The 20,192-nt window shown below is 48.9% G+C and overlaps 1 protein-coding gene across 1 annotated transcript in view; it reads right to left on the reverse strand.

The window, feature by feature from the left end:
• Positions 1-20,192, reverse strand: part of LOC102566827 (deleted in malignant brain tumors 1 protein) — a 57,139-nt gene that overhangs the window by 22,189 nt on the left and 14,758 nt on the right. Inside the window, exons 2-11 of the mRNA XM_014603083.3 lie at positions 19,141-19,167; positions 14,915-15,229; positions 13,829-14,158; positions 12,468-12,782; positions 8,357-8,671; positions 6,417-6,728; positions 5,209-5,523; positions 3,833-4,147; positions 2,494-2,808; positions 1,074-1,388 (exon numbers count right to left, since the gene is read on the reverse strand). Coding sequence (XP_014458569.1) covers positions 1,074-1,388; positions 2,494-2,808; positions 3,833-4,147; positions 5,209-5,523; positions 6,417-6,728; positions 8,357-8,671; positions 12,468-12,782; positions 13,829-14,158; positions 14,915-15,229; positions 19,141-19,167 — 2,874 coding nt within the window. The remainder of the gene's footprint in view (positions 1-1,073; positions 1,389-2,493; positions 2,809-3,832; positions 4,148-5,208; positions 5,524-6,416; positions 6,729-8,356; positions 8,672-12,467; positions 12,783-13,828; positions 14,159-14,914; positions 15,230-19,140; positions 19,168-20,192) is intronic.

A 20,192-nucleotide genomic window follows, 5' to 3' on the forward strand; every position in this document is an offset into this window, starting at 1 on the left:
CTGCAAGGAGATGAGCACTGTATTATATAAATTCGTTTTGGAAGTTGAGTGCCACTGAATTCACAAAAATTATGGAGGTGCCTTGAGTCCAAAAAAGGGGTACTTTGAGTCAAAAAGAGTTGAGAACCACTAGGCTGTTTTGCCCACGAGATACCCTGAACATGGTTTCCAGAAAAGTCATACTTTATATGACTATAATTTGGAAGACATTTTCTTTGCCCTGTGTAGACTTGTAGTTGGGACAGACTGTGGTATCATTTTGATTGCTTCTGGGTTAAACGTGGATTTTTTCTTCCACTGTAATGTTGCTTGCCTCAGTTTCTCTGACTTTCTTGTATGTAGGTATACCACACACAAAAAAAGAGTTAATGCACAGGGGAGGCTCTGTACTAAGTGTTTCAGGTACTAGAGAATGGGCCATCAACTATACAATGGATTAATATGCATATGAAGACATACCTTTGGATTCAGGACCTAGTACCTGGAGAATCTCTGCTGCCCCTTGCCCCCAGGAAAGCCATCAAAGAAGCCCCAGCATGAGAAAATGGCTTGAAAAAGAAATGCCCAGATCCAGGACATAGGGGGACTAAGGGAAAAATGGAAAAATGTACACTCGGAGAGCTTTCAAAAGGGAAAGGTGCAGCTCTGGACCAAGCAGTAGCTGTTCCATTATAAGTGTTCTATGTACATGACCCTGTAGTGATAGGAGTGTGGCAACACCACTTCAGCTAGTAGTTAAAGCTAGGGGTTCCAAGCAAGAAACTCCTCTGGAGAACCTGTGACAGTATTTCTCTTATGTTTTCTATGGGGAGTTTCTGTATTCCCAGAGGCGAGCCAAACTATTCCAACATAGGCAGGGACTTAAACTGTGCAAAGGGTAGCACAGTTCCTACTGAAAACTCAACCTGTTCCCTCTGACAAGGAGCTTCCTGTCTGGAGCCAACCTTACAACTTTTGCCAGCACAACTAGCCTTCCAGGTCACCACACTCTGATGGGCTTCCAGGATCACCAGCATCCCTTTTGGTATGGCATACCTCCAAATGCCACAGAGGATGACATCCATGAGGGTTACCTGTGCACACCACACCAGCATCTTCCCCATGGTGACAATTCTTTTCTCCCCAAAGCCTGACCCTGCACTCAGAGAAGGCAGCTTCTGTCCCCGTGCAGTTCACGTCATCCAGCCAGATGCGGTCAGATCCTTGTCCAAAGTACGCAGAGCCTGGTGCTGATACCACCATTCCACAGCCTAGATCTCTGCACACCACTGCAGCATCCTGTAAGTCCCAGGTTTTGTCACAGACAGTTCCCCACTGCTCATTGTGAAACACCTCGAATCTCCCAGAGCAGCGACTTGAGCCATTCATCAGCCGGAGCAGAGGTGATTCTAAAATGAGTAAGGAAAAGGAGCATGTGTTCAGAGACATTCCTGCAAATCTGACCTCTTAAAAGAGAAGCACTTCTCGCTGGTGGGGCCACGGGCAATGTCTTTCTGCCAAGGGCTCATTCCCAGACCCAACTGGCATGCAGCCACCTCTGGGATGGGAAAGGGCAGCTGAGAAAAACGCCAGATACATTTACCCAGGAGAGGAAGGGGAAAAAAATCGAGTTCCCAGTGAGGCTTGTTGTGGAGTGGACAATTTCTGTGTTACCAGGGATTTCTCTGTCTAACAGTCTCCATGCCACTCACCCATTACTGGGTTTGTTCCCTGTCCCCAGTCAATGGACAAAGCAGATCTCTGCTACAGCTTGGTAAAGAACATCTCTGCTAAAGCTTGTTGTTAGGAATGCTCCTAGAAAGGACTTCTCAAAAACAAAGCTGCCAACCCTGAAAGACTTACTCTGTACATGTTTAACACTGCTATCCTGCTCCAGCCACTTGCAACACGGACTATGTTTGAAATGTAAGAACCTCCATAAGCACACGTTGCTCTTGCTCAGCTCAAAGATGAAGGCCAATCCACTGGTAAGACAGGATTTTCTTCCTGACTTCCCTCCACATTGGACAGCCATCCCCAGGGATGCAAGGAGCAACAAATCTCATGCCGAGGCGGGGGGGAGGGGGGAGAAGAGGCCGGGGGAGCGGGGAAATTCATCTGCACCATGCAGAAGGGAAAAGGATGAAAGGATTTCAGGGTGCCTGGGTTGCCACATTTGAAAGAGGAAATTTTTTGCTGATCTTTGGGAATTAAGGCAGTTATAGGCCTTTGAAGCTGGTGAGACCAGAAAGAGCGCTCTTAAAGAGTTGCAAGCATCCTTGAGGGATATGCAGGGACTACCCACTGCAATCAAGGCATTGCAAAATGTCATATCTCCAGGGACATAACAAGGCTGCTCTAGTGAAATTCACATCCAATGAATATGGACAATCTAGAGGCAACTCTTGAAAAGCAGCAGTCAATCAACTCTCTTTCCTTTATAAGAGCCTTGATGTGGGGTAGCAGGACAGTGTTCCCTATTGCCATGCAGGAAGTGAGTAGGATGAAGGTTACCTTTGCACACAACGCTGGCATCTTCCCTATGGTCACAGTTCTGTTCTCCCCAAGGCTTTCTTGTGCATTCGAAGAGGGCAGTTTCTTTCCCTGAGCAGTCTACGTCATCCAGCCAAATGGGGTCAGATCCTTGTCCAAAGTAAGCCCCACCTGGCGCTGATAATGCCCTCTCACAGCCCAGCTGCCTGCACACCACCCTGGCATTTAGCAAGCCCCAGTCATCATCACATATGGTTCCCCACTGCTGATCATGAAGCACCTCTACTCTTCCAGCGCAGCGATGGTGGCCATTCACCAGCCGAATTGGAGTTGGATCTAGAATAGGAAAGGACCCATATACCAACAAGAATAAATAGTCACAGATCTCCTGGGCATCTGATCACCAGTGACGCTAGGGAAGGAAGCGCCTCCCATAGACAGACCTTGTGCCGTGTGATAGGGATACACATTACTGGCACATCAACATTAGCATTTTTTCCACGGTTGTAAGGTTGAAGTCTCAGGGCTCATCGTTTGAGTCTTAAAAGTGCTGAGATCAGATGGTCTAAGTGCCCATATCTTGACAAAATGTTCCCAGGTTTCTAGTCTCCAGCAGCAGAGCTAGGCTTCAGCTGATGCCAAAACCAGGTGGTGGGATAGGGCTTCTACTAGGATGCATGGGGCCAGGAGACCAGAGCTGACCGATCTGGGAAAGCAACTTTTCCTGCCTTTGCACACCTGGCTCCATTCACACAGAACCCTGTGGAACCCCTGTAGGTCGCAGGGTTCACAATAGCTGACTTGGGTGAGTACCTCCTACTGAGCCACCCACCTAGTTGCTTGCAGTACAACATGCCCAATCCAGCAACCCACTGGAGCACTGGCTTTCGTCAGTGATTTTCAGAGAAAACTATCTACCGAGTTGCAATTGAATCTTGCTCCATGAATCACAGACACATAGCACCACACTGAGATATGGGGTCGCTGAAGACTCATAAGTGAAAGCTCCTCAGGTTAGTGCCCAGATTAGTCCCTGCAGCACAGAGACCTGTATCTCTTCCTATTGCCTGCGATCCTGGACGGCTCAGCTGGGAAGTGGTTCCCATGCACTCCACACAGGATACCCTCTGCAACACAGAAGCCCCTTTGTCAGGCTGCACCCCTGAGGTTTGCATGGATGGAGAGAGAAGAGCACTGCTGTCAACCCTCACACACACCTTCATACAGCACACCCCTCGTGGTTCCACCACCGGTGACTACAGTTGTTAGGAAGAATGCCCCCTACAGGACCAACAACATTTCTTGGGGCAGCACAGTCCCCATTAGCTGCACGAGAAATGTGTCCCAAATGAAGTCTTACCTGAGCACACCACACTGGCATCTTCTCCATGGTCACAGTTGCTCTTTCCCACAAGTTTAACCCTGCATTCAGAGAGGGTGCTTTCAATTCCCAAGCAGTTAGCATCTTCGACCCAGGTACGGCCAGATCCTTGTCCAAACTCTGCTACAGCAGGGGCTGATAAAGGTCTGCCACAGCCCAGCTGCCGGCACACAACTTCAACATCACGGATGTCCCAGCCATGAGCACACACGGTTCCCCACTGCTGGGCATGGAGCACTTCGACTCTCCCATTGCAGAAACTGGAACCATTCACCAGCCGAACTTCCATTGGATCTGAAATAGAGAAAATACACATAGCTCAAGAAGATAAATGCTCCAAAAATCCTGTATATCACAGAATCATAGATTCATAAATAAGTAGAGCTAGAAGAGACTTCTAGTCTAACCCGCTGCCTGAGGCAGGATCATCCCTATCCAAACCATCTCAAGCAAATCTTTGTCTAACCCATAAGACAACCTATATCGGATGTAGTAGAAACCAGGGGTGCTTCAATTCCTCTGGATGGAACCAATGCCAGATAAGAGGGTAGAGAATGGAGGTAGGATAGCAGAGATGAACTAAGTGAGCAACTGAATGGTGGGAAACATCAGGCTAAGGACATGGACTTTTGTGGGGTGGTGGGAAGCAGGTATTTGCTGCTGGAAACAGGATTGGCTTAATGGAAAGAGAAGGGAAGTAAAGGGGAGGGCAGGGAAGTGGAGGGTGCAGAGGAAGAGACTGTGGGGAAGTAGAAGGAAAAAGATGGAAGAAAGAGCTACTCAGCACAGGGCCGGGCAAGTTCAGTCTGAAATGGAGAAAATTTTTCAAGTGCTTGCAGGGAATCGTTTCCCCCACTGGAATCTCCACCTGATTACACGCCACAACTTCCCCCAAGACCACATACACAATGATCTCTAGCACAACTCTGCAACTTTGGGATCACTAGTCAGTAAAAGGGAGGATGCCCCCTTGTGAGTAATCCAGCTCATGCACCCACATCACCCCCAAGGCCAAGGAGAAGACAGCCCCTACTGAGCCCCACACTCCACTGCTGCTGGAACACAGGCCTCAGCATGAGTCTGGACACTGATTTGAACTCAGTAGGAGGGAAGTATGCCTCCATCCACTTCTCCCACGTCCATCCTTTGAGTGCATTGCTCTTTGCAATACCACTGGCCAGGGGGTTTGCACTGACTCAAAAGACAGTTTCCACTCACACTCTTCCCCCCACATACATCATCAGGAGAAACACCACTGTTCAATGGAATTGGCAGCTCCCTACACAATCACTGCCATTGCCATGCAGCACAGCTCCCCTTAGCATCATGCAGGATGTGACATGAAGGAGGAGTACCTGAGCAAATCACACTGGCGTCTTCTCTGTGGTTACAGTTATTCTCACCCCACGGCCTGGCCCTGCAGTCATAGAGGGTATTTTCTGTCCCAGTGCAGTTCACATCATCCAACCAAGTGGGTTCACGGCCTTGTCCATAGTGAGCCTTGCCTGGGGCTGATAAAGGCATCCCACAGCCCAGCTGCCGGCACACCACTCTGGCATCCTGAAAGTCCCAGCCATCGTCACACACGCTTCCCCACCGCTCCTTATGAAGCACCTCCACTCTGCCAGCACAGTGACTGGGACCGTCCACCAGCCGGACCTCAGTAGGCTCTGAGACAGGGCAAGATACAAACCATCAGTGAGACGGATGTTCAGAGAGGATCATGTGCATCTTATCCCTGGTGATATGGAAATGAAGTACTTCCCACTGATGAAGCTGCTGACATGTGGAATGTGACAAGGTGAATGATGACCTCAGCACTCGAGACTGGTATCTAGTCCATGGTTAAACTGTAAAAGATGCAAGGCCTGACGGAAATGTACCCAAATGCCAGCTTTAAGAGCCCCATTCTTAAGCAAGTTCCCTGGGGTTTCTAGTCCCTATTAACATTTTCAGGTTCAGTCCGATTCTAAATATTGTACAGGGAACTATGAATTTCTAGGACTGAACTGGGATGCAATGGGACAGGAGGCTCAGTAGGGACTAAGATGGAAAAAGTATTCTTTCTGCTCCACAGGCCCAGATCCACACATGCAGCGTCCTCTAGGAACATAGCAGGGTGCTGGGGTCACCAGGGACTGATTGAGTTGAGTCCCTTCTACTGTGTTACTTATTTCACTCCGTGCAGCACAGTGACCTCGAGTGCCCCCCATGATTCCCCTGTGCGGATCCCAAACCAGTGCCTACAGTACAGAGACCCCCATTTTCTTCACTCGCCACTTATGATCCAAGCTGGCAGAAAGGAGAGATCTTCTCCTTCTTCTCCCACTCACTGCACCCCCTGCAGCACAGAACCTCTTAACATCAGGTCACACCACCGATATTTGAATGGAGAAGGAATATAACCAACACCAGACTCTACACACTTCCATACAGCACAGGCCTTCTGGTTCTCTTGGTCACTGGGGTCAGCATGGACTCGCTAGGAAGAGAGCCTCCTACAGGACCAATAACATTGCTCCCCACAGCACAGATCCTAGAAAACCACATGAGTATGGATTACCTGAGCACAACACACCAGCATGTTCATAGTGACAGTAGTCAACTCCCCAGCGCTTGGCGCTGCAGCCAGAGAGGGCAGCTTCTGTCCCCGTGCACTTAACTTCATCCAGCCACACAGGGCCAGGTTCTTTTTCAACGGGCTCTCCGAAGCGGGCTGCTAGTGGTGTCCCACATCCTACCTGCCTGCACACGACTTCAGCATCCATTAAATCCCACATGTTATTACAAACAGTTCCCCACTGCTGATTATGAAGCACTTCAACTCTTCCAGAGCAGCGACTATAGCCACCCACAAGACGGAGATCCGTTGGCCCTGAAATGCAGAAAAATACAATCAGCACAAGTAGAGGCATGCTCTTAGAGAAACTCCACTGCATCTCATCACTAGTAATACGGCAGAGCAAAATGCCACCTAGACCCATGTACAATGTGACAGGCACAGATATTAGTAGAGGGCCCAAATAAACAACTTCTCCATGCTGAATGCATTGAAGGCTGTGAGTCATCTGGAATGACCAGGCTGAGGGCTTATCAGTAAGCCAAGTGACTATGGGTTTCCAGGCCCCACAAAGAGGTCTAGGCTTGGCTGGATATCAAGGTTGCCCAGTGGCTTGCTCATTGTACAGTTACCCATTGTAAGTCTAAGGGATGGGTGGGTCTCAACAGAGCAGCACCTCTCGCTTCCTCAGAACCTCTGCCCCATACACACAGTGCACTCTGCTGCCAAAGGGTCATCCCAGGCTGAGGGCCTTCTGGTGGCTCTGCACGGTTTATGGGGGAGTCTAATGGGGCCCTTGCCTCATTACAGAGGAAGATGAGAAATCCCTGTGGCCTGCTGGCCAGACAAGGCCCCAAGTACAGAATTAAATAATGAAAAGACTTAAACACTTGCTACAGAGCCAGCAGCAACAGCAACATCAGGGGCTGGGGGCTTGCACAGAAACACCCCAAGTCCCTCTATGCAAGCAAGGGGCCTCTATGTGGCTGTCCCACCCAACCAAATCAGAAACCACCTGTGGCAGCTCTGGGAGGCAGGTGACCAGCATGGAGAGGGGCCAGGGATCCATGTAAACACCAACCCTGAGTTGGAGCAGGGCAGTCTAGTCCTGCAAGCTGCGAGCAAGGAACCCCCGGCCAGGAAAGCTACAAGGGAGTGCTGGATAGACTGCTGAGCTGCATCGGGACAACCTAGGGAGGGCCGTCCTGAGGGTTTGTTTGCCTAAGCCAAAAGGCGAGGAGTGGGGGGGTGTCCTTTTTAAAGTTCCATACTGGTGGCTTGGGTTTGGGACTGCGAGAGGTGGTCTTTGGAGGTCCCTTCAGTGCCCTAGGGGTACGTACCCATCTTGAGTCCTGCTAGGGGCAGGCTCAGGGCATTCTGAGGGAGCAGCAAACCCAAAGCAGGGCAGAGTGTGAAGCCAGGGAGCCCGGAGCCCAGAGCAGCACAGACAAGACCTGTGGAGGGCTGCGACCCAGAAGCCAGGTCTGGTGCAGTGGGCACTGGCTACAGGATCTAGTCAAGAGACAAGGGGGTCGGAGCCAGAAAGGCTGAGTCCTGACAAGCATATACGGGTATACCAAGACACATAATTAGTACACAAGTCAGTGGGTGAGACCAGGCATGGAAAGCCCTGGGATAGCCTCCCTTCACTCAGGACTGGAACACCAAGGCAAGCAAAGGGGAGAAGGGCGGACCGAGCTAGGGCTGAGCACCCACCAAGGGGCATTGCGGCTACCCCCTGGAACAAACATTTTGTTACAGGAAATGATTGACTGTGTGGATGCAGCCCCATACTGGACTAGTCTCCCATCCTGTGCAGCACAGACTCTCACTACTGTCAGGACACTGAGACAAGGTGGAACATCGCCGCTTCTGACTCAGGCACACCTTCGCTGCATAGCCCCACATTCCCCTATGCAGGATGCGATGTGGATGAGGATTACCTAAGCACACAACTCCAGCATCCTCTCCGTGGTGACAGTGATGGTCTCCCCAGGGCTTAGCCCTGCATTCAGACAGGGCAGCCTCCATTCCTATACAATTCACGTTTTCCAGCCAGATGGGGTCATGTCCCCGCCCAAACCAAGCCGAGCCTGGGGCTGATACCACCGTCCCACAGCCCAGCTGCCTGCACACCACTGTGGCATCCTCTGTATCCCAGCCATTGTCGCACACGCTTCCCCACTGCTGGTCATGGAGCACTTCCACTCTGCCAGCACAGCGGCTCGAGCCATTCACCAGCCGGAGTGGAGGTGGCTCTGAAACAGGGAAAGATACAAGCAAAATACATGGTCATGAACACGCAGTGGCCAGCAACCTTTTTCCAAGCTGCCAACCAGAACAACCTGGCTCTGGTCTGGTGCAGGTCTGTTGGCTTTGGCAGCACAGGGGCAGTGGGGAGGAGGGCACAGAGCAGGGTGCTTTTCCTGCACCTCTCAAAGACCTGCAGCACCTGTGGCACTGCTGCTTCTCAGCCCCCTGCTCCTCAGCTGTGGGGAGAGCTCAGCCCCACAGAGGAGCTGATCTGGGCCATGGAACTGAAAGTTGCTTCCACACTGCTCTGCCCTTCTCCCCACTCCTGCCCCTCTATTATCCAGCCAAGCCTCAGCGCAGCCCTGCTCTGGCTCAAAGCTGTGCTTGCACCACAGCCAGGGAGTGGTGGGAGGAGGGGAAGTGAGGAGGCAGGGAGTGAGGAGAAGAGACAGGGACACCAGTACAGGGAACAGTTTCCAGCTTCCTGCTGTGATGCAGCTTCTTCCTGCCCAGCTGCAACATAGGCACTGGCACAGGCACAAGCAGAAGCTAAACCCTGCAGCTCCATGGGCTGGTATACGTGCTCAAAGATGGGAAAGGCTGTATTGTTTATCTGTCTGTCTAGAAATATATTTAAAAAAAAAGAAAGAAATCTGTGTTACCAGGGATTTCTTCATCTAACAGCCTGCATACCAGCTGGCTATCATGGAGATTGTTCCTTATGCCCAGAGCCAATGGAGGGAGAGCAATGGAGAGAGAGCAGACCTCCACCGAAACTTGTGGCTAGAAACCCCCAGGGCAGGAGGGAGGCTTCCAAAAACCAAAGCTGCCAAACCTGGAAGACACTCACTCTATACATATTTAATACTGCTTTGCTGCTCCTACCAGTTGCAGCACAACCAGGTTTGAAAAGGAAGACCCTCTGTGAGCATATACTGCTCTTGCTCAACTCAGAGTGAGTAGGAGCCAGAGAAACAAGCAAAATTACCCTCTTGACTCATATTCGGCTTGCAGATCATTACAACCGCCAGGGTCTTTTCTCCAATACTACAGCATAGTCACCCTTGTTTTATGCATTCCCTCATTCCTGCCTAAGAGTAGAATTTTGAACTTCTCCTGATTTAATTTCATTTGCTTTACACTTCAGACAATTTTTCTATGTATCAAGACCACTTTGAATTCTCATCTTACCTGCTACCCCATCCACCTTGGTATCAGCCACAAATTTACTAGATGAGTACTCAGTTCCATTCTCCAAATCATTAATGAATATACTGAACAGTACCAGACCCAAGACAGATTTCCTGGGAGTCCACCTTGATACATAGTTTCAGTTAGACACTGAACTAAAGCTGACAAAGATAATTATCTTTGAGCACATTTATACAGTAAGTTATGCACCCTCCCTACAGTAACAACATATAATCCATTTTTCCTCAGTCTACTTATGTGGACAAGTTACATTGATCCTCTCTCCTCCCCATCCCCCAATCTCAAGACCCAGCTCATTGTCATAGAGGGGAACCAGAGTGGTTAGGTATGATTAGCCCTTGAAAACACATTGTTGCCTGGTCCTTTTCACCTTGATATCCTCAAGATGCTTCTAAAATGACTGCTTAAGTATATGCTTCAGTATATTTTCAGGAACCAAAATTAAACTGACTGGGTTGTAATTCCCTGGGTTGTCCCTCTTTAAAGATGGGAACTAGATTTACCCTTTGCCAGGATTCTGATAGCTCTCAATGGATTTTCCAGTATAACAGCTAATGGCTCAATAATTGCTTCTGCTATTTCCCTGAATACTCTAGAGCAGGGTTGTCAAACATATGGCCTGTGGGCTGGATCCAGCCCACACAGCCATTTCATCTTGCTACTGGCTGTCTAGGGAAGTTGGAAGCATGGCTAGTGGTAGAAGGAGCCTGCCACAAAATCTGTGGCCTCCAGACCCCGATGGACATGGTCCTTGATGGCAGGTGTTTGTGGTTGCTTGCCCTACTGCTCCCACCACCAACCCTGCCATAGTTGCTACCATCCCACTAGCCCTCTGTGGCTGTCACTAGCCATGCTGTCCCCATAGCAGCCATCACCGTCCCCACCACTCCACCACAGGCACTGGCACCACCACAGCTGCCCTGTGCTCTGTGCTAGATCTGGCCTGTGTGGAGCCCTGAAGTCTGGATCTGGCCCAGGACATAATGGGAGTTTCACACCCCTACCCTAGGATGCCCTGCTGATTTGGAAACATCAAGTCTGTGTACGTAACCTCTATTATAGGCTGGGACACCACACTCATCGCTTCCTTGATGATCATTGTGCTCATCATCTGATGGAGGCCTTTTTTGTGAATGCTGAAGTCCTTTACATTGTTTAGCTTTCTCCGTATTGTCCATTATTAGCATCTCCTCCCCCTTCAATAAGGTACCTATGCTTCTCTCAGTCTCTCTCTTACTCAGTGCCCAAGGCTGTTGCTGCTTTTTACAACCCTTGAGGATTTCTCTCAATTTGTGCCTTGGCCTTACTGGTTTCCTCCCTACATGCCCATGCTATATTCTTATACCCAGCCTTAGCAAAATAGCCTAGTTTCCACTTTAAGGGTACATCCCCACATGCAGGGGTGTGCACTTGCAGCAGCAAAAACAGTAGCAGTACAAATCTTTGTAGCTACTTTTTGCCCTTGTGCACACCCTTGCACGTGCAGTTTGGCATGAGGCAAATTACCCCACTTCTAGCAAGCTGCCCTTTTCCCGCTCCTCCCAGCTACTGGCATGCTGGAGGAGCAGGGACACAGCTAAAGGAGTGGAGACATTCTGGCCAGCAGCCAGAGCATCTCCTGGGAAGACCAAGCTCCCATGCCTGCTGGCACGCGCTCCTGTTGCATGTGCTGCACCGTTTTGGTTTTTTTCTTTGCACTGCTTTTTTGCCGCTGGGATTTCCTGGTAGCAAATTTAGCCCTTTCTAATGTCCTGGGCATGTGGTTTGTGGCACGGCAAAGAGGTTTGCCATGCCACAAACTACACATGGCTGCATAGTTGGATATGCTCTCAGATTCCTTCTTAAAATTTAAGTCAATGAAGAGCTCCCGGCTTACTCAAGACCATCTCTTGCTATGTTTCATATCCTTCCTTCTCATTAAGATAGCATCCTCCTCTGCCCATAATACTGTTGCTTTAAGGCAGCATTTCCCAACCTTTTTTGCCCCATGGCACCCTTACTGAAATAAAAAAGCACTGCAGCACACGGGACGCAGAGCGGGGGTGGGGGTTGGTGCGTGGCCAGCCTGACGCCGACAGGGAGGGAGGGCATGCAGCCAGCTGGATGACATTTGGGCTGAATCCATGCCCCCTGCCTGGCTGGAGCCATGCTCCCTGTCTATCTGTGTGTGGCTCCAGCCCAAAATGCCACGCCACACCTGTTGGGAAATGCAACTTTAAGGAATATCCTGTTCTTCTGGATTCCCTTTTCCCTTAACCTCGTTTCCCAAGAGATTCTGCTTACACATTCTCGGAGTTTGTAAAGTCTCCATCTCTGAAGTCTAATGTTTTTATTCTGCTGTTCCCCTTTCTTCCTTTGCTTAAGATCATGTAGTCTGCCTTTTCCTGGTCACTGTTACCCAGGTTGCCTTCCACCTACACATTCTCAACCATTTCTTTCCACTTAGTAAGCAGCAAATCAAGAACTCTTCCTGTAAGTTGCCTGCTACACCATGTGTCTTAGCATTTTTCACTAACAATCTGAGAACCTGCTCAAATGTAGAACAGCGCCTACGGGTGTCATGTGCCATTTGGCATGGACGAGGATTACCTGAACATACAACACCGGCCTCTTCTCCATCGTAGCAGCTATGATTTCCCCAAAGCTTGATGCTGCATTCAGAGAGAGCAGCCTCTGTTCCCATGCAGTTCACCCCATCCAGCCAGATGGAATTGGATGATTGCCCAAAGTAAGCCGCCTTTGGGGCAAACTCTGCCGTCCCACAGCCCAGCTGCCTGCACACAACTTCAGCATCATTCAAGTCCCAGTTATGATCACACACAGTTCCCCACTGCTGATTATGATGCACCTCAACTCTTCCAGCACAGCGACTCGGGCCATTCACCAGCTGAATCTCAGTTGGCTCTGTAAAGATTAATCATATAAACACTCAAGGATATAAATACTCAGATTCCTGTGCATCTCATCATTAATTATTAAGAAAATGTTAAAATTAAAATCTTTACATGTTATGTTGAAGTTCTGGGAGAAGCTGGATCCCAGGCATGTTAACCACATTAGTACATAGTTACAGGATGTTAGGGCAGTGTCAGTGGTTTTGTAAAGCATGTGGTCTACATTTGCCTGGGGTAAAATAATTACAAGTTTTTGCACAAGATGGTATGGTTATGAGAGGGACCAGGCCTCATGACTGGTAACCACATTAATACATAGTTGAAGGATGTTAGAGCCGTTTTGGGCATTATCTTTAGTATGTAGTCCACATTTGCCTGAGATGAGGAAGTGTCAGTAGCATTTGCAGTCTTTGTTAGTGCCTATATAAGTGAGGGAGTATCTTTCAATCCACCCCCAACTCTTACTTCTGGTAGGTGGTCTTGATTGGCTCTCTGATTTTAATGATCACATAAGAAAACTACAAGAGACAAGGGTTCCCTTGTGATACCTTTTATTGGATCAACTGTATAGTTGGGAGAGAAATTAGACAAGCTTTTGGGCACAAATTGCCCTTCACCAGGTCTCAGGGAGCAAACCAAATCATCACAGAATCCTATGCAAGTATGCATGCATAGGTATGAAGCCCATACCTATTTTACTACTTTGATATGTGCATCAATGAGCTGTCCCCTTCTTGCTGTCAAACCTTGCTGCCTTCCTGGAAGGTGATTCACTTGATTTATCATTGGCCAGGGATGATCTGCAAAGGCCGTGAAGCTCCTTGCTTATTATATTTTTTTTGCAGGCCAGTTAAGCCTGATCATTTTCCATAAAGAGAGAGGGAAGGGGGAAACCTGGTTAGAAGCTGAGACCTTGTTAAGCTAAGGAGAAGGGCAAGGTGAAGCGGGGAGGAAAGCTTGGCAGAAGCTGAGACCACGCTGAGCCAAGGTTTTACTGAAGCCTAAGGAAGACAGTACCGATCCAACACCACAGAGAATGAAATATGAATGAGTTACCTGAGCATACCATGCTGGCATCTTCTCCATGACTACAACTATTGTCTCCCCAACGCTTGGACCTGCATTCAGATAGGGCAGCTTCTCTTCCAGTGCAGTTAACACTATCTAGCCAAATATGGTCTGATCCTTCTCCATACTGGGACCCAGCTGGGATTGATAACACTTTCCCACAGCCGAGTTCTCTACACACAACTTCAGCATCACTTAAATCCCAGCTGCGATTGCACACAGTTCCCCACTGCTCGTCATGAAGCACCTCAACTCTCCCAGCGCAGGGACTGGGGCCATTCACCAGTCGAAGCTCAGTCACATTTGAAAGAGGCAAACCTGTGGACACCCCAAGGGGATACATGCTTAAGGAAATTCCTGTACAACTCTTCACTTGTAACACAGGAGAATGTAGCCCTTCCTACTGATGAGTCTAAATGGCTTTTATAATCAGCAAATGCCTGGCAGGAACTTGCTTATGCCCAAAGACGTGCAGCCACCTTTGTGGTGAGAAAAGGTAGCTGAGAAACAAGATAGGGAATGATGTTCTAGCTGTTTATGACAAGAAGTGCGGGAGGATGTCGAACCTTGTCAAACCTACAGGGGAAATATTAGAGGTTTAACAGCTCATTACAGCAATTGCAAATCACCTGAAACAATTTGGTGTTCAGAGTGTGGCAGCAGACAAGGTATGCCCAAGTGCCTAGCCTCTGTAAGAAGATGAGGCCTCATTTGCCACAAAATCAGGTACTGAGATCTGTTGTTCCACTGTACCCATCGTGCTGTAGGGAGTCATTAGAATCAGAAGCACTCACTCATCTCAAACCTTTCTTTCTGCTCCACACAACCTGTGGCCCACGCAGCTTTTCTAGCATCATACTGTCCCGATTTGGGGACAGCAATGGCTGAGCAGAGAAAGCTGCTACTGAATAACCTTGCTTCCTTCCTGCAACGTTCTGCCGTCTGGCTCTGTGTTGACACAGTGGGGTTAGAGGTGGCTTGAGGGAAGCGTGACTTTTGTAGAATCAACAAGACACCTCCTGATAGCCCAACCCCTGGTAGTGCTATATAGGATAGGACATGAATAGGGACTACCTGAGCACACCACACCAGCATCTTCTCCATGATTACAGTTATTCTTTCCCCAAGGACTGGCCTTGCATTTAAAGAGGGCAGCTTCTGTCCCAGTGCAGTTCACCTCATCCAGCCAGATGGGGTCGGAACCTTGTCCATACGGAGCCCCACCAGAGGCTGATAGTGCCATGCCACAGTGCAGCTCTTTGCACACGACTTGGGCTTCAGCTAAATCCCAGCCATCATCACACACAGTGCCCCAGATGTTGTCATGAAGCACCTCCAGCCGGCCAGTGCAGCGATCAGGGCCGTTCACCAGCCGCAGCTCAAGATTACCTGAAATTTGTCCAAGGGCAATGAAATGTAAAATCTCTCTGTGGCAATTGGGAGATGCAACTTGAAACCTCTTTAAAGACACAAGGGAAGTTGGTGCTTAAGAGCAATGTCATTGTAATTATTTAATTGTAGCACGTATCAGCAGTTAGAAACTCACTGTTGCTTCTGCACGCACGCTCCTCTAGCAGGACAAGTGCGCTAGATCACTGTAACTTTAATCCTGAATGACTAAGGCTTTGCTGCATCCCTATTTCTAGAGGAGCATGTAGCTGTTACAGTTCTGTCATAAGCTAATATGTCACCATCATTTCATATGGATATACTTGTTACATCTAGCAGTATCCGCAGGGGCAGTTAATTATCCCACGGAAAATCCAGAATCACCAGCCAGGGGCTTCGCACTCAGGACCAGCATCTGATCCTGAGGTTTCAGAGAGGCGCCCTATTCTGTTCCCTGGCCTTATTGGTTGGGAACAGCTGACAGACACTTTGTCTCTCTCTTGAGCAATGAGCATGAACAAAGGATTAATGCAAAACTAATTATCCCACCTTTAAAATGCAACTTCAGCTTCTGTCCTCAAAGCCTCCTCCTAGTTTCTGGCCTGCACCCTGCCCTCCAGAAGACTACGGAGGCCAAATTTCCCTTTCATGTAGGACTGGGCAGAGATTTGCTCTTCTGCATAAGAGAAAGATGGATCTTGCACGTCCGCATGATGCCCAGGAATAGTGCTTCAGGCCAGCAAGCACTAACACAGCCTTATAGCACTACACTTGGTACATGTTAAATCTGTGGAATGTTAATGGGATGTGATACTTATGGGGAACCCTACATGCACAGCTCGCATTCCCCTGCTAGAGGGCTGCTGAGCAGGCCTCCCAGCATGCCAGACTTTTGCCCATATTTCTGACAGCTGCTGAAAACAGCCAGGTGCAGGTCAAGGTTGACCTTCTTGCTGAGGTGAGCCCATGAATTCCAGTCTCCATTCCCTCCTTGACTGGCTGGTCCAGCAGGGATCAGCTCTCCATCAGCTTCCTGCATATAGCAAGTGGTGGAACCGAGGAAATCCTTGCCCTGTTGCACAGGAATCCCTTGCTTCAGTGGCAAGAGGTCCTGTCCTGAGCAAGGCACTACTTTGAGGATCGTGATGACGCCCTGGGCATCATGCTGGCCTGCTTGCAGGAAGCACAAAATAATGGCTGGTGGGAGCACTTCTTGCTCACAACTTGGGATGACTAGCAGTGGCGGTGGAACTTTAGGATATCCCATGGTCCATTCCTCCCTTCCATCAGCAACCAATCCATCTCATGTCAAATAACAGCAATGAAGACATGCACTAAGTGTGTAACTCCATATTGGAGGAGCTGGGGCCTTGGTTCATCCAGCTCAGGGAACTGCAGGAGATCTTTGCTGGGTTTGAACAGATGATGGACTCTCCAAATGGCATGAGGGTCACTGATGGGACCCACATACCAATTCTATGCCTCCCTCTCATGCCTTGGATTACATAAACCGTACAGGGCTCATTCCAGAGGCAAAGGCTGGGGCCACTGCCTCTAGTCAGGTGTGTGTGGGGGGTGGTGGTAAGTTGCTGCAGGTGGCTGCTGACTCACAATCATGACATGGATATACTTCTCTCCAGCAACAGCCACCATCTCCAGGAGGGACTTGTGTGACTCTGTGACAGACTAGAGGGCCTGGAGGACCCTCTGAGCCCCTCACGGGTTCCAAGAACTGAGGGTCCTGAATTGCAAAAATGTCCTAAAGAGTTTTTGACAGGTCCTCCAGCCAGTCCTGCTGGCACTCACAGGCCAGCAAGCCACCTGTCAGGAGTGTTGGCTCAGCATGCACAGGATACTTCAGCATCTCTGATATTGCTGGTCCCACCAACAATTTTGGCTAAAGGCCAGCCTCTGAGCATGAGTGCCCCAGAGTGCTGGAGCCTCACAAGCTTTCAGAGGGCAAAGGTAACTCTGAGAAACGAACACAGTGCAATGGGCCTCGAGCGTGTTGCCAGTTAGCAGATAATGTGTCTGCTCTGGATTCCCAGACATCCCCTGCAGATGCACAGGCAACAGTGGGTTGACACCAAAGCAGACTTGCAAAAGTCTAGAACTTTGTAATGGTTACAACTCAGGACTACAGAACATGCAGGTGCTTGTGTTTTAAGTACATTTAACATGTACCAAGTGTCCCATACATCATGGCCCTCGGCTAGAGCAGTGACATCATTGGTCCAAGTGCTATCACCGAAACATTTGTCCTACTCTATCATCGCAAAGCCATCTGTTTGGAATGGTACCTGAAGATGTGGATGCATCTTCCTCCAGCACATTCCATAGCAGCTAAAACACACTAGTAGTACAACTGCTCCTACAGTTCATGCAGTAGGGACTAATGGGTGCAAAAAATTGGCATGCGATGCCTGTGTGGTATCTCAGCTAATGTTCAGAGTCAGAGTCCTTTATGTGCAACACTATACCAGAAGTGTAACTCCCTGGAAATAGAAGGCCCAACTAGAGAAAGTGTTTCTGGGGTAGAAGGCTCTGCTTTTTGCCAGCTCCCCTAATGACATTTTGTTTCACAGCTCCTCGGAATAGCTTCTGCAAAACACTTAACAGGCCAGATCTCCAGCTGGTTAGCCTCCAGGCAGTACAGTCACTGACTGCCTAGCTGGACTGACTCCAGTTAACTTTCTTTCTGTTCAACTAGTGTCAATGCAGTCATGGGTTTAGGGGCCTGGGGGAGTTATTCAAGAATTAGAAACTGCTGATGTGCACACTGGCCCCACAGGCAAGTCTTGTTGGACCTTAACACCTCATGAGCTGGCTCTCTCAGGAGATGCCAAAAAACAAAATGTCACCCCATTTTGCAGGACAGGAATTAACCTTGAAGAGACTTTGTGATCTGGGATTTTATGCAGGAACCTGGCAGCAAAGGTGCCTTGCTTTGGCACACAGAGGACGTTTTTACAAGAAACGCTAAACATGCAGTAGACAAATTCTATTGAGCATTAGCGTGTCATTGCCAAACTCATGCTAATGCACAGTAGAAATCGTCTACTGTGCATTAGCATCACTAAAAGAGTGTGCACTGGCTCTACTGCTTAGTGGTGCCAGTTACAGCACACTGAGTTACCACCCGTTATTACACGGTGTCTATACGTGAGCAGGGAGGCTGCTCTGATGCGCTGAAGTTCCAGCATGTAGGATTAGACTTGATTAATCAAATCTGCTGGAGCATGGCAATTGCCGCACACCAGCAGCCTCCTGTGTCTCATTTATCAGTGTCCCCACACTGTAAAATGGCAGTGGGGGCACTTTATCTAAAGCTTGTCAAATGAGCTTTAGATAAAGCACCCCAGCCACCATTTTTAAGTGTGGGGATGCTGATGCACGAGACACACTGGACACTTTAATTAAAGTGGCTCTCAGAGCCACTCTAATTAAAGCACCCCTTCCCCCCCAAGCTTGAATTATACACATGCTTGGGGGGAAGGTGTGCTTTAAAAAGCTACAGGTACTAAACTTAACATGCAGTAACTACTGTGTATTAATGCACATGTAGATGCACCCAGAGTAACCCTATTAAGGCCTTAGATAAACATAGCCCCTTCCTTTCTGGAGTCTCAAACACGTAGTAATTAAGCTTCATAAATACTTCTGCTGGATAGTCTCTAGCTACTCTTTCCAATTTGGTGGTAAGGAGCATGAAAGCACAGAGTGGGGAACTAACCAGATAACACCACAAGAAGATTCATCAATGGAGCAAAAGTTTGAATTCAGACCTTGTAGCTCCAAGTTCTGCATTTAACCTACTGGCCTACATTATGTTATCTCTGGATCTCCTTCAATACAAACCGGTGAGACAGCCAAACTCCTGAATTAAGTTGTTTCATGCCCCACTCACTCACCTGCCACCAGGAATCCTGTCAGGGAAGCTGAAAAAGAAAGAGACATAGTTTAAGCCTCTGTCTCCATGACTGGGTCAAGACTGGGCATGGCAGGGACCTTAAGAGGCTTGCGCTACAACTAGTACACAGCTCCAAACTTTCCAGGACAGCTGCTTTCACCTTGCTTCTATCGTTGTAGGTCCCAGAGAATAACAGTTTACTCTGGAGGGTCAAATCCAGGAACAAATTGGGAAATTCCTAAGTAAGTCAAGACTTACACACCATCTAATATGGGGCTGGGGTTTGATCGTGCTCTCAGTCACTCATAGCTAAACTCAGAGACACTGACTGGGAACAGATGGCACTATAAGCAATTGTTTCTATCAAATGGGAGAGAGGAAAAACTTGACCAGAGTCTCTGTTGGGATAAAAAACAATAAATCACCGCAGCTCTATGGACTGTGTAGAAGTGTGGTTTACCCCAGTGGCCTAACCCACAGCACTCACTCCAGTACCATTAGTAAGAGCTAAAGCTCAGCAAACAACCAATATTAGCCTCAGCCAGGCCCCCTTTTGCCCCATAGAGTCTTCCTATCTTTGAATATAACCCCCTGAGGATCACCAGAAAGCAACTTCCAACGTCCTTTCCACGGCCCTTAAAAAGTCTTTGTACGCCAATGCACCCCCCTAGCTGCTTTCCCCAAGAGAGTATGACAGCCCCAGACATCCTGGCCTGGTGCTTTCCTATCTGGAATATGACAGATCCTCACACCCTACTTGTTTCAGGCCTGACTATGTATTTGTCCCGCAACCTAGACTGGGACAACATCACTCACTGGTCCTCTCAAGGACTGACTGGGCCAGTCCTCTCTAGCCATGGTGTGACAGCCCCAAGCCACTGATCTAACAAGGCCAACCTGGGCCAGGTGTTTTACCAATCTGGACTGTGATGTCTTGGTAGAGCAAGGCCAAGATCTAGCACTTCCTGGTTGGAGTGTGGCAGCCCCATGAATGATGCATGCCCCTGGAGGCTGCGGGGGCATGGAAACTGCCTGCAGGCGGCAGCAGGGGCA

The sequence above is a fragment of the Alligator mississippiensis genome, chromosome 5 (genome assembly GCF_030867095.1).
Source record: "Alligator mississippiensis isolate rAllMis1 chromosome 5, rAllMis1, whole genome shotgun sequence".
Classification (NCBI taxonomy): domain Eukaryota; kingdom Metazoa; phylum Chordata; order Crocodylia; family Alligatoridae; genus Alligator; species Alligator mississippiensis.